This window comes from Harmonia axyridis, chromosome 7, assembly GCF_914767665.1.
Source record: "Harmonia axyridis chromosome 7, icHarAxyr1.1, whole genome shotgun sequence".
Taxonomy (NCBI): Eukaryota; Metazoa; Arthropoda; class Insecta; order Coleoptera; family Coccinellidae; genus Harmonia; species Harmonia axyridis.
The window spans coordinates 14,635,739-14,650,838 of NC_059507.1; the positions used below are offsets into that span (position 1 = coordinate 14,635,739).

The 15,100-nt window shown below is 33.4% G+C and overlaps 1 protein-coding gene and 1 long non-coding RNA gene across 2 annotated transcripts; both read left to right on the plus strand.

Moving 5' to 3' along the window:
* The first annotated feature begins 410 nt into the window (after positions 1 to 410).
* Positions 411 to 4,129, plus strand: LOC123684568. The gene is made up of 9 exons (XM_045623861.1): positions 411 to 490; positions 589 to 660; positions 716 to 1,121; positions 1,280 to 1,453; positions 1,549 to 1,809; positions 1,856 to 1,914; positions 2,055 to 2,168; positions 2,226 to 2,378; positions 2,456 to 4,129. Exons 1-9 carry the CDS (start codon positions 411 to 413, stop codon positions 3,234 to 3,236), a joined length of 2,100 nt encoding a protein of 699 aa, XP_045479817.1. The 3' UTR covers positions 3,237 to 4,129.
* A 7,932-nt stretch (positions 4,130 to 12,061) lies between these two features.
* Positions 12,062 to 13,593, plus strand: LOC123684835. Its single transcript, XR_006748197.1, has 3 exons — positions 12,062 to 12,723; positions 13,052 to 13,172; positions 13,241 to 13,593. It is a non-coding gene; the product is annotated as an uncharacterized LOC123684835 (long non-coding RNA).
* Positions 13,594 to 15,100: the final 1,507 nt, after the last annotated feature.

Consider the following 15,100-nt stretch of genomic DNA (forward strand, 5'->3'; position numbering starts at 1 on the left):
GCATAACTTATTCCATTTATGAAAAGGAGCTGTCTAATTAGTATATTTTCTATATGCTGAGTACCTACCTATATATTCGAATGGATGCAGCCCTTTCTCACTATCTATATTTTCAAATGAATCTATAAATCAAGTTAAAACCTTATGAAACGTCATTTCTTAGAATATATAAGAAAAGATATTTGTAGATAATTCAATTTTGAAGGCATAACTCATTTCATTTATGAAAAGGAACTGTCTAATTAGTATATTTTCTATATGCTGAGTACCTATATATTCGAATGGATGATAGAAAAAATATTAGTTTACCTGTGGCTGTTCAATAATAATAATAATAATAATGTGAATAACAGTGCATTCATTATTTATTTGTGATATTTGTTATATTATATTAATTTCGTACCTCAATTATGGCGAAGCGCCCTAATTCAGCAAGAGTGCCTAAAAAAACGTCCAGATCAAGATTAAATAAGAACCTGCAGATAGCAAGGTATGTACATAATATGTAGGTTTATATTTGAAACCATTCTGTAAATCAATGTTCATCGACAGATTCTAGAATTTGGATTACATTTTACCCTTTTTCAGAGCATTGGCCTTTCAAAATATAAAACGAAATCCTAATCCACTAATGCAATCAACAACGTCTGTAAGAAATGAGTAAGTAAATTATTTCTTCTGTAAATAAGGAAGTATTGAAAATATTTCATTTCAGATTTGAACAAGATTACCCTGCATTAGAAATAGAGGTTGACCAGTCTTATAAGTCAATAAAACATTTGTTGAACGGTCGCCGCATTGTAAACTTAGGTCACGTTCTCAGTGAATATGAGAAAATTTGTAAGCATGGAGACAAATGTACGATGGGAAAGATGACTTTCGTAAAAGAAACAAGATTTGGATTGACTTCAAGACTGCATTTTTTTTGTGATAATTGTGAAGAAGCCACTGTATTGAGCACTGATCCAAATAATGGGGAAAATGAAATAACGAAAGCTGTTGTATGGGGCAATATGTCAATAGGAATTGGTAAATATCAATGTGAGGAATTATTCGCCATTATGGACATTCCGTTCATGACACAAAAAACGTATAGTCAGACTACTGCTGGAATAAAAAAGGTAGGACTTGTAAATTGTATAAGCTACACAATTAGCAAAATTTTTGATTTTCAAATAATTAATTTATTGATCTTGACTCCCATAATGAGGAACATTTATAATAAAATATGTTAATTCTTTTTTATAAAAAAATATTGAGTATGTTATTGATGTTTTAGATTTGGGAAGAAAAACTTTTTGAGAATATGCAGAAAGCGGGAGAAGAGGAGAAGAAATTAGCATTGGAAAAAGGCAATGTGAATGCCGACGGAACGCCCTTCATAACTGTAATTGTAGATGGAGGATGGAGTAAAAGAAGTTACGGGCATGGATACAATGCTCCTTCAGGAGTTGTAAGTATTTAAGTGTGGAATAAAAATAATATCTGACTTCATTGCCATTATATAATATTGTTAATATTTATGCGTACTAATCAATAACTTTTCAGGGAGTCATAATTGGTGCTGAAACAAAAAAACTTTTATTTGTAGGAGTGAGAAATAAAACTTGTTCCTCATGCTTTTATTATAAAAAACATAATTTAGCCCCAAAGTCACATGATTGTGCACTCAATTTCAGTGGTCCTTCAACAAGCATGGAGCAAGATATAATAACAGATGGCTTTTGCAAGAGTATCGAACAGCATGGACTTCTATATAAATATTTGATAGGTAAAAAACCCAAATACATAATTATCGATTACTACAATGTATATATGTACCTTTGATGTTATTTTGTTATATTTATTTATTCAGGTGATGGAGATTCAAGTGTATATTCAAGGGTTGTTGAAAAGGTCCCGTACGGTCGGCAAGTGATAAAAATTAAGTGTGCCAATCATATGACTAGATGTGTGAGCGATAAGCTCCACAAATTAGCTAAAAATACATCATTTGAGATTTTCAATCGAAAAATGTTAACAAAAAAAATTAAAAACATAACTAATGTGAAAAGATTGGTTAAATCAGTGAGAATTATTGTGAAAAATAATAAAAATGATGTGGTGATGTTACGCAGGGATTTGGGAAACGCTCCTTATCATATATTTGGAAACCACGAGAACTGCAGGTGAATTGTCCTTCAAATATACTCGAAATTATCAGATTCATAATTTCATATTTTCAGGGACACATATTGCAAAAGGAAAAACGACGGGGAAGAAGATTGTACTAAGATAATGAGTCCGCTCTTTTTTCAAGAGATTTTGAAAATCTTAGAGCCTATGAAAAATAAGGCGGATAGATTGGCATACAATGAAACCACAAACCAAGCAGAAAGGTCTGTAAATTTATGAATAATTGAAGCAATCTTCTATCATTTTTCTTATCATATAAAACACTCATTCACCCTTTTAGGTATATGGCTCTTGTAGCAAAATGTACGGGAGGAAAGAGAGTCAACTTTGGCCGATCAATTTCATACACCTGCCGTGCCTATAGTGCTGCACTTTCCCATGCTGATGGTCCTTCCTGGCATCTGAATGCATGGAAGGGGAATAGCAGCAATCATATGATACAATTTTGTTTGAAGAGGAAGCGGCATAATGAGCAGAGGAGGGAGAGGATTATTCCGTCGAAATCAAGAAAACTATGTGTTGGTCCTGATTCCAATTACGGACCAAATGCTTCGCAACCGGACATGGCTGAAATTGAAATAGAGGAGAAGAAAATAATTTTCCTTCAGAACCTACGGGACAGAATTTCAGGGGATTCATCCATACAAGAAATAGAGATGAAAACAAGAGGACAACACGATAATGTATTGTGGAGGGAATATCGACAGGATTATCTCACATCATCGAATTTCGGAGCAGTGGTGAAAAGAAGAAGGACAACACCCTGCCATAATTTGGTGAAATGCCTCCTCTACAAAAAACCAATAAACACTCCGGGAGTTTTATATGGCAGAGTTAATGAGAATCGGGCTATTGAAATATATGAAGCCACAAAAAATGTTGAAGTAACACGCTGTGGCTTCATAATAGATCCCGATTTCCCATTCTTAGGTGCCTCGCCTGATGGACTGATCAAGCATGATGGTCTGATAGAGGTCAAATGCCTTCAATCTGTAAAGGGTAAGCTTAGTGAAAACAAAAAATCGAAATGCTATACTGTTCATCAGGATGGATTAAGGTAAGAAACATTTCATGGATTATAATGTTGCATTATAATTATGATACGTCACATTGAAAATAATTTTTACAGGTTGAAGAAGAATCACAACTACTATTTCCAGATTCAGGGCCAATTGAACATATGCAGAAGAGAATATTGTGATTTTATTCTATACTGCGACAACGATTTTCACGTAGAAACCATTAAAAGAGATGAGAATATCTGGAAGAATATTATGGTACCAAAATTGAGAGAATTCTATGAAAATTGTATTCTCCCGGAGATAATAGATGGGAGAATTCCAAGAGGAATGCAAGTTCGCGAGCCAGAATCTTGAACTTATGCTTCAACGCGTAGGGCTTTCCCTCGCTTACCAAAAAAAGTTCTTGAAATTTAAATACACTTATAAAATATTTTTTCTCCGATTGACAACAAATTTCAATTTTGCAGACACATATCAATCAGTAAAGTATTACTTTTCCTGCCTACGCAGCAAAGTAAGTACTTTCATGCTTAGGCATCATCAGAAATGATTAATGGAAAAAAAAATTTCAAACTACAATTATTATGGACATATACATTTCCATAGCAACCAACCATCGAACAATTGCAATTTGTATGAAATTTCATTTCAATTTATCACTACAAAAAAAATTAAAAGATCAATACTTATACATGGCCGAGCGTAGCGTGACTAGGAATTCAGCTGAGGTAGTCAATTTACTGCTTTGCCGCCTAATAAAACAAATAACTATCAAAAGTGACTTTTATTTGACAATAACCTTTTTTATCCGATTTGAAAAAATTATTAAATATTGAACTTAGATGAGCTGAATATATCTGTAAAAACCCCAAGTGTTCCTTTTCTTATTGCCTTCACTCATTTTTTTACGTGTCAAATGTCAAATAATCATTTTGAATTTCAGTAGAATATCAGAAATTCTCATCTAGATAAACAAACCGACAACAATAACCTAATAAATCACATGTCTTATATTCCTATACCCACTTTTGTGGTCTCCAAAGGCGCATAAAATGAGAACTCAAAAGCTTCTCGAATTTTTCATTCTAGAAATCTCAATATGCACTCTTTATGATTTTCTCTGTGAAATCATACACTCAGAGATAATCATATATTTTTTTCTATTATCCATATTCGATATACGTCCATGACAGTGGTTCATTGTCATTTCTGTATTCACAATATTTACAGTGATTATCTTATTTAGTAATATATAACTAAACAAATATAACAAATTTTCCTTCTTTTGAAGAAGTTTTCCAAAGAATTTTGCTTACTCATAATAAGATTGTGATATATAAGGTTGTTACATATAATGGATATTCCTTCTGGGGGGTATATATCCCCCTTATCCCCCCCTAGGATACGCCACTGTATCTAAACTGAACTGAATTTCTAAAGTTTACAGAAACACAAATTTACTCTTTGCTGGGCTTCATCGAGAGTTGAGATTTTATTAGGGGCAATAAATACCAAACAGGCGGTTCTTCAAATTGAATGGGTGTGTCAGGTACAAATCTACCAAAAATTTTCGGGTAGCTCCATCTAGCGGAATTGCAGTTTCAGCGCAAAGTAGTCTACAACCTTGGGCTTGTTATATCAAACAGCAACATCAACCAAAAAGAAATCATCGAGTCTACCTAATAGAGCTTTATTGCTGTATATTTTTTTGTTCTTCAGAATATAACTATATTATTATTATTATTATAAAAGATGTGCAGCATGGCAACACTGCACTAAAATGCCATAATAGAAAACAACTGAGACATTTCTGACGTCAAACTTAATGAAATCACCCATCATCGTCACCGACAATACCAAATCTAACTGACCAACAGCAACAGCCGCTGTTGACATTCAGAAATCAACGAAACGCTGTGACTGCGAGGATGCTAGTGACACGTTCCAAATCACACTTTCCGTTATTTTGTGATATATTCGCAATTACCAACAGCGCAAGGACTCGTGGTTGAATTCATATTAATAAAATACGCCTTGTTACACAACATAATTAAAGCAAGGCCTGTCCTGGTCGGCCCTGTTCTAGACAGATTGCTGTCATGTAAATATGCCCGTCGACCAGATTTAATTAACAATCTGCATATCGAAAATAACGTAAGCCGATGGACGACAGTGGCGTGGCAGGTGTTGGGGTTTGGTCGAATGTAAAATGGATGGATGTTTTGAGTTGTCTCGTCGAAGTCATGTGTGAATATTATATTCTTCAATGACTTGAAAACATTGGATAATATTTTGATGAATTATGTATTTCTTCTTCACATTGTGTATACATATAATAGGATATCACTGCGGTGTCTAACTTTTGATCTTTGAAAATGAATGTGCTTCAATGACTTTGATAGCGACATATGGAGGAGAGAAAAAGTGCCCTAAAAATATATTTTTTTTTAAGCATTACCTAATGTGGATGAATTTTCAAATGTTTATATGTCGTAGCGATTGTAAAATTTGTTTTTCCTGGAATAGTTCCAAAGGTTCATTATAGGTAATAATAAACTTAAGTGGTAATGTCTGAATCCTTTTAAAAAATGTCATACAGGTCTTTAGTCCGTTGAAATATAATACGGAGCAATATAAATTGAGTAAATCGCATTGTTTGGGCATAGGGAAACATTTATTGGTCAAACGTTCATAACTCAATTGCAAATTGATGGCTTGTATATCCTTTTCACAGAAGAGTAAGAGAGAAAATCTTAGGCTTTACTTGTGGAGATATATACTGACTGACAAAGAAAATCCAACACCCAGAGGGAGCTGTTTAAATTTTATTTTTATTTTGTGAAACATAAATAGTACAGCAAGGAATAGATGATTGAAATTTGGTGAAAAAAACGAAGGGTTCACAATTTTTTTCAATGAATTTGTTAATAATGTGTTTGTCCACCGCGATCATCCATACACTCATTAACACGTCTCGGCATTGATGCAATAAAATGGTCTATTTCTTCTTGAGAGATACTATCCCAAGCTATCTGTACTAAATGTCTCAGAGCTGCCAAAGTATATGGAGCTAGGGTAAATTTCCAAGCCTTCTACCCATGATACCCGAATAGGATACCCGTACTAGGAATTATTTCACAATTCCATATCACAGAGTAAATGCAGCTCAGATGAGTATAAACCACTTGGCTATCAAATTGTTTAATAAGATAACTTCCAAACTTAAAGAAGCCAAAAGAGAGAAGTTGAAAGTGGAGCTCAAGAGGATGTTGGTGGAGAGGGCCTACTATAATACCCAAGAATTTTTCAATGATAACCTGGAATAAAAGAACCAGCCAAAAAGTATATCCGTTTTTATTCTCAATCTTTGTTTGTGAAAATAATGTGAACTCTGTATTTTACTTAGATGTTATATTTTGTTGACTCCCCATGTAAAATTTGATGGGTCAATAATTTATATATTGATATATTTATGTAAATTAATAAATAAATAAATATCACAAACATGCTCTATGGGCGAAAGATCGGAGGATCTGGGCGGCCATGGCAAAAGATTCGCATGGGTCGCTTCGAAAAAGTTTAAACTAACTCTGGCAATAGAGGTCAGGCATTATCTTGCTGAAATATTGGATTCTCGATTCGGTTAAGGTAAGGGAGAACATATGGCTCGAATATTTCTCGAACGTACTGTAACGCTGTCATGTTACCTCGAATAAAGTTTAAAGGTGGTCTACTTGCATGTGCAACAGCTCCCCATACCATATCCGGTGTATATAAGGTTCACGTCTTCCTCCTTCACGTTGTCTAACCTCTCTTCGGCCATCATGTGTACCGAAGGAGAATCGAGATTCATCAGAAAAGACGATCTGATGCCATTTCACATTCCAATGTTGACGTTCTCTGCACCAATGTAATCGTTGCCGACGATGCTCAACCGTCAAAGGTAACACAAGATGTGGTCGATAATGCTGAAGTCCAAAAGACCTTATCCCGCGGTGAACCGTTCAGACAGTTACAGGATGGCCTTGTTCTCCTAACCACTCTTCAGCCAAAAATCGAGTTGTCGCAAATCGGTCTCTAATGGCCATAAGTCTTGAACGTCGATCTTGAACTTCAGTTGTGCCCCTTCGACGTCCGGTGCCTACTCTTCTTCGATTTTGGGCATTATCAAACCACGCTTGACATAATCTCATAACAGTAGTTGGATTTCTGTTCGTACGGTTAGCGATTTCTCGAAATGACAACCCCGTCTTCCGTAGACCAATAATTCGATCTCGATTCACTGACCTGGAGATGAATTCTGCGTACACGTGCTTTAGGCATTTTAACAACAACTAAACATCGAGTTTGGATCACCGCGAACAGCTGGTTTGTTGTCAAATTCAAAAAACTTGTGAAAAACGACTGCAATATTTAAGTAAAAAAATTGTTCAGATGAAAAAACCTACATTTTTTTCCACAAATTCTATCATTTACTCCTTGCTCTACTATCTATGTTTTACCAAGATAAAAATTGAATTCAAACAGCTCCTTCTGGGTGTTGCAGTTTCTTTGTCAGTGAGTACATTTTATGTTGAGATGTTTTGTATATTTCATAAATTGTAGATTAATATAGAGTACCTACCAATTATTCGATTATGTGAATTATCCTAACTTCAACTCTGGAAGGAACGTACCAGTTCTCTTTTGTTAATGCTGCGTCTCATATTTGAACCACTATATAGGTGAGTGGTGAGAGAAAACATCGAACATTTCACAACTAGATATCAAAATAAAGAAGCGCTCCGCCACTGGCCTTGGACTTTCTCTATATGCGGTGCGTTTCTATCTCCATCCCAATTTCCGGACCCCTTCAGCGAATTAATTCCGATTTGTTTTGAGCCATTACCCTGTTAATATCGTCGATATTGGCTTAATTAAAAGGAGTAATTGGATATTCGAACCCTTTAACGTCACCAACATGTTTCCTTCTTAACATATCGACCTGGCATAAACAACGATAGCGAATTTTCATGAAGAAGACAGTTTCAATTGATAAAATGACAGGGTGCTTAGATAACCTGGTTCTATTTCTCTTGTAGGTAGCTTGAGAGTTTTTGTGATTATCGCTTTGCGGATCGTTGTTTTTTTTCTACTCCAGAAAGCTGGACGGAAAATGTGATACTGCAAAAAACCTATCATAAACATAGGTCTATAAATGAAATATTTTAGTAGGGGAGGGTTGATACAAGGGGAGGTTTGATATTCGTTCATATTTCCCGCCTAGGTCCTTCAAAGAAGGCGTAATCACGTGCAGTGCCTCTTTGAGTGTGGAAATAATGTCAGTTGAATTGTAGGAAGGATCGTGTGTTTTCTACATATTCGCTGTGAGAATTTGCATAACAAACTCCAAGCTTTATTTCTTTATCAACAAAACCTAACGAAATTCATTACTTTATTCTTGATGCGCATTTTTTTTAGAATATAGACACCAATAGAACAGATCTTCAATCGAATATAATAATAAGAAGACGAATTTGTCTTCTAGGTAGGTTTGATACAGTAAATCTCACCTCAAAAAAAAAAACTTTAAAAACAAAAAAAGTGTGTTTGATGATTTGTATCCTTTGAGGACAAAAATGAAAAAGATCCATTTTCTGATGAACTCCGAAAATAATGAATTGGCGTTGATGCAAGCTGGATCGTCATCTTCATCAGAAAATGGAGTGCCACTTAGCCTGTGCAAGTGTCAGTAGTAAAATAAAAATGTTTACTTGCAAATAATGTTGGAATCAGGTAGTGTTATGATAATAAAAGATTGATTTTTTTATGGCTTGTACCTTATTTCTCATTGTATCAAACCCCATATATAGGGAGGTTTGAGACCGTCAATTTCAAGAACTCATAATCAAGGTTGAATATCCATTATCAGTTATTTAATAATGCTAAACGTTTAAGCGAAGTCCTTAAATTTCACTATGACATAAATGGATTATTAAATGTTTAACACAAATTTTTTAATAACGATTTTGTGAAAAATGTATCAACCATCCCCAGTCTCCCCTACTACAGGATGATTAAGATTTCTGTGTAAAATCTGCATTTCTCTAGATATTCACGTGACATTAGGTGAATATATTTCAAATTGATGTCAACATTATTCAAAACATCGGTTTACCTTAGACTATATAAGTCTGATATATAGTCTAAGGGTTGAGCCATTGTTTTTTTTTTAACCCGAACTTTTTTGGAATGTAAGTATACTTGGTTGTTTAAAAAATATAAAAAATATTTTTGTATTATTTGAAGACTTCTTGTAACCTTGAAATTTGGGGGCGTCTCTTATTGAATCTTCTGTTCTTAGTCTCTTTCTTTTTCTCGAGTTACTGCTCTTTGAAATTGCTGGAAACATTTTATTTTTATTTTATTCATATGAAATAATTTAGAAGAATGAACTTTAATTTTCAAATAATACTTTTCGTCGCTTCTGACAACTTTTCAATTACTAAATGTCATCAGTAAGGGGAGGAAATAAGAAATACCACAATATATCGGATCAGAACATTCTCAAATCGAAAAGTTAATCCGAAATGACAAATAATATTGGTATACAACTTTGCTTCTGCCGTTTTGCAATAGATGGCTGTAGCGGTAAGTACAAGTCGAAATAAAAAGATTGTATTTTTAGGTATTTGTAAACTTAACGCCATCGAAATATTAGACGATTTGTGTCGCATCATGGTTAATCTGGATTAAACATGTTAGCTCACAAACCAAATTCTCGTCATTTGCGGGAAGTTTTGATTTTCTGCTTTAATATAAAGAAATCTGCGGCTGAGGCTCATCGAATGCTCTAAAATACTTATGGTGAGGCCATTATTAGTGAAAGAATGTGCGGAGAATGGTTTCAACACTTCAAGAACGGTGATTTTGACGTAGAGGTCCAGCAAGGCCGATGGGAGAGAAAAGGTTTTCGAAGATGCAGAATTGAAGTTATTACTTGATCAAGACTCGTGTCACACTCAACAAGAATTGGCAAGATCATTGGGAGTAACGCAACAAGCCATTTCAAAATGCCTGAAAGTCATGGGAATGATTCAGAAACAGGAAAATTGGGTACCGTACGAGTTGAAGCCGAAAAATGTTGACCGGCGTTTGTTAGCTTTTGAACAGCAGCTTGCGAGGCAAAGAAGGAAGGGATTTCTGCATCGCATTGAGACAGGAGACAAAAAAAATGGGTTCATTACTATAATACCAAACGCAAAAAATCATGAAGATATCCCGCCCATGCTTCCACGTCGACAAATTGGTAATTTTGTAATAAAAAAATAGTTTAACAAATTCTTCTTTCAGTCACAACAAGCAATGTCCTCTCATTTGATATATCACAATATATATACACTGTGTCCGTGAAGTTTGCTAAACAGAACATTTCAAGAAATAATCCTGGAACACGTCGATTTTTGATTTTAATTTACCATATTTTCTAATAATAATCTAATATACAGGGTGAATCACTTTCGAGTAATGACGTCACGGTCATTTTTTTTTTAATAAAACACCTCCATTTGTCTCAATTTTCGGATTATCCTTGCTGAGCTGATTCCAAAAATGTATCACATGTTGATTCCAATTGGTACAGGGTGGACAAAACAATAAATCGACGTGTTTCAGGATTATTTCCTGAAATGGTCTGTTTATCTGGAAATGAATTTGTTCCATACTTTACGGACCCAAAGTATGTATTCCTATTTGAAAAACACAGTAGAGGGATGTGGACCGTGAGGAGTGTAGAGCGTAAATTCAAAAAAGCATAGGGAGACCTCTTTTTGAAATAAAATGTCATGGATTATTATTATTATTATTATAATTAGATTTGAATCAAGGCCATGGTCCTGTGAGATTCAATATACAAAAAGAGCATTACACGGAAAAAAATGTATTCTCAAATCAAGAAATAGAATATTCTTGAAATATTAAACTTGATCCAAGTATATATTGAATCGGAAAAAGTAAAGTAAGAAATTTGGTATACTTGGAATGAATAAATAGAATACCGAATACATATACTTCATAGAAATATATAATACTCCATACAAGTAAATGATGTATTCAAAATGAAGGAATAAATTTATTGATTCAAGAATACTGCTACATTTTGTTTGAACATACGATATTGCGACTTCGAAGATATCATTTACTCATTATGAAAATTGAAATATACTCATTCCAAATTATATTTTTGAAGAATTGGTTTACAGATTATAATTATTGCGAGTGATACATTTTAGTTGTAATTAGAATATGCCCAAGTCACAAAGATGAATTGGAGACCTATTTGCTCATTTTTCATGTTCGAGACTAATCAATAATAAATGAAAATATGAAATTTTGTGGACAAAATTTCGTCATAGTGAGACATATTTCATTTTAATATTTAAATATTAGGGTTTGAGTGTTAGAAGGGGAGTGAATAATTCATCTGAAATCCACCCTGTGATTGAATTAGCAGATAATATGAATTTTATTTTTCTTTTTATGTTAATTGTAGCTAACCAACTCAATAAAGGCCATACTAGATAATTTGTTAACATACCGTTTCACAATACATCTAGTTTCTGACGCTAAAAATTGTCATAGCGGTACCATATTGAAGTAAGTTATGTGATATTTTGAGATGTGTTAATAATACATAAAAATATAAGTAAAATTGATTCTGGTGAGCAATCATGAACCTAAAAAATGATAAGAAAAACACATATTTTCTTTTGAAATAACTTTTGTTTCAACATTCAAAAATGGATGAGGTATACTAGCAATTAAACACCTGGGATTGCCCCAGATAGCAAGGTTCTTGTGACCGACACAACATGGGAATAATCGTTAACAGTTTACGTTATATGTGTGATATAGAATAAGCCAAAAATTATTTAATGGATATAAATGTATTTTACAAAATATAATTCCTTTGAGAGGTGTCAAATGACCCAAGTACTTGATGAGTGAAATATTTAAATAAAAAAAAAACTAAAATATTTTGATCACGGATATCGTTTTGAATAAGATGAGTGACAAAATTTGTTTCGATTTTTGAAAAATTCAAATGATCCAGTTCAGAATAAACCATTCATAATCTGAATTATATTTGCATGTACTAGATCTGAGTATATTATACCGAAATATACTAAAACGCGAGTTCTTTTCCCTGCATCTTCGTCAACATGATTCGACTCGTTTGATATGCCGCGCCAATGAAAACGTTCCTATCCACCTGTTGGCAGTATTTATCGAAATACAAGTATATAAATGCTTTCATCCACTAGATTCAAGAATATTATTCGAAGATATACTAAAATGCGCCCTCTGTGCAGTTTGCATTAGAAAATATCTCTTTCGATCCCCTTCAGTCTCATTTAGGTGATAGGACTGATCGGTCTACGGAAGTTTTGATTGTGTTATAAGTGTTAGATACTGAATACATACTGCAAAAAGCAAAATTTAATTAGGAATTAGGGATACATGGAGTGTCTGAGTGGAAAATTTCGAGGTAAGTTTTTATTGAGAAATAATTTCAACTCATTTAATTTTTTTTCATTAATTCGGATTTCATTTTCCTTTTTATGATGCTCTTGGTGTTTTTTACTATTGTAATTCAGCTTGATATCTTTGTATTATTTCTTTGAGGACTAGGTATTTTTGAATTGATATTTTCAACAAAATTCTTACTTTTTCAGAACAAATGCGTTAATATCTAATAGGGTCTGTTATAAAGATTTTCTAGAGATTTCTAATTATTTTTGAAATATTATTGCACTTTTTGAATACAACTTCCTGTTCATAATTGTAAATGTTAATTGAATTTGATTCTTTTGCAGAATATGGAAATTGTTCATGAATAATTGGGAGTTACGTTATCATTTGCTGATGAAAATGCAAATCAATAGATATCTATCGATATGAGTGAGATACAATTTTGGAATAATTCTTCAGGACCAGGTAGTATTTTTCATTCGAAAAAGTCCACGATAAAATTTATTAATCACAAATTTCTTCTTTCTTTGCAGATCTCAAATGATATTGGACAAATCATTCAAGAACAGAAAAATAGAACAACACAAAGGAATCAAACCGCCAAGCCCAACTTGTTTTTGGTATCAGGGGAAAATCTATTATAGCCGAAAAGTTTCCAAATTGTTGTATAGATGTAGATGAACTTTTAAGAATGTATCTCGAATTCTCTCCACCTAAATAATTTATTCTTTAGGAGATAACTATGTTCCTTTAATCCTTTGTATAGTACAATGTTTTATCCTGTATTTGTATAAATGTAATACAATTTTTTTCCAATGTAGATATTATTTATTTGTTGGTTTCTATTTATTTTATGGTGATTTGAGAAATAAATTCGTTTTTTATATATGCTGTATTTTATTTATTAATCAGATTAAGAAATCTAATGGATTGGATAGATAATTGCATTTATTCTTTCGAATAATTTCAAAGAATTGATTTGAAATTAATATTCATTTCAAGTAAGTTTACTGTTTCTTCGGAACAACCATAAAATTAATTTTGAATTTACCATATTACATACTTATTCTAACACTAACTTAATTTTGGTTTGAGTATATCAATTCTTTCATTCTCCATGTGAATGCGAATGTGAAAAGGTGTTTGTAAATCGTAGTGGAATAAAATTGACAATACTTGAGTATTCGGCGTCCGAATTTCTTGAGTGTGCTAAGTCAAGTAGTTAACAGTACAAGGATTACCGTGAGCATTTTATCAACTTAATTAAGATTGCAATACAGTGGTAAATTGGATATTTGAAGACACTTTTCTTAAACTGAATTCACATTCAACGAGAAAACATCTGGAACACCTTATATATGTTGGCTATCGATAACGATAATACATATCGTTCATATCAGTAAATTCGAGATAGGAACCAGACGGTAGATTTATCGGGGATTCCCTTTGTCTGACCAATTGTTTACTGTATTTTTACCGCGGCCTTCCTGTGTTTGTTTTGAAAAGTCTCTTACATAGGCCCGTGAGAGTGAAGGGTGTGTTTTCTTTTCCCATTTTTCCTACCAACGTGTGACAATAATTCCTTTCCCGATTATAGCGTCCGATATTGTTGAAATTTGAGAAACTTACTGTTCTGTTTTTGTTTCTTACTACAAAACTCTTGATAAATTGGATAACTCCTTCTCTGATCACGATATGAATGAGGAGGCAGTTGAGAGAATTCTTCAGGAGATGCAAAAAAACAAGGACGAATTAAAAAGCGCAATATTGTCAAGTGAAAAAAGATTACTGTTTCAAATTGAAAACTTGAAAAGCAGAGTCGATACTCTAGAACAAGAAAACAAACATTTAAAGAATAAACTCGATTCATTAGAGAAAAATTCGAAAGCAAATAACATATTATTATTTGGGTTAGACGTAGAACCTAAGCAAATCACAACTGATTTTGTTGTTGAAAAACTAAATGTTTTGTTGAATGTAAATGTTGAGAAATCACATATAAATAATATTTCGTGCTTGGGGAAGTCAAGGAATTGTCCAGTAAAAGTTGAATTTATATCTCGTCTTGAGAAAACGGAAATTTTCCGTAGAGTAAAAATCTTGAAAGGATCGGGTGTATATATTGAGAACGATCTCACTGCCGCTCAACTTGAAGAAAAGAAGATATTGAGGAGACATCTGCTGGTTGGGAAGGAGAACAAGAAGATTTGTTTCATCAAGGGGAATAAACTTGTTATCGACGGTACTGAATTATCAGTTCCTCAATTATTACAGTTGGAGAGTGGTCAACAGGAACAGATCGGACCAACCACCCCAATCCAAAAGTTGAATTACAACCTGAACCAGGAACAATTTGAACCTCCCGCGGTTAGATCAAGGGAACCCACACCTTT

Coding starts and splice junctions, on each gene's coding strand:
- LOC123684568 (XM_045623861.1), top strand. CDS start 411: ATGGCGAAGCGCCCTAATTCAGCAAGAGTGCCTAAAAAAACGTCCAGA. Junction 1,810..1,855: donor TAATTATCGATTACTACAAT/GTATATATGTAC, acceptor TTATTTATTCAG/GTGATGGAGATTCAAGTGTA. Junction 1,915..2,054: donor AGGTCCCGTACGGTCGGCAA/GTGATAAAAATT, acceptor TAATGTGAAAAG/ATTGGTTAAATCAGTGAGAA.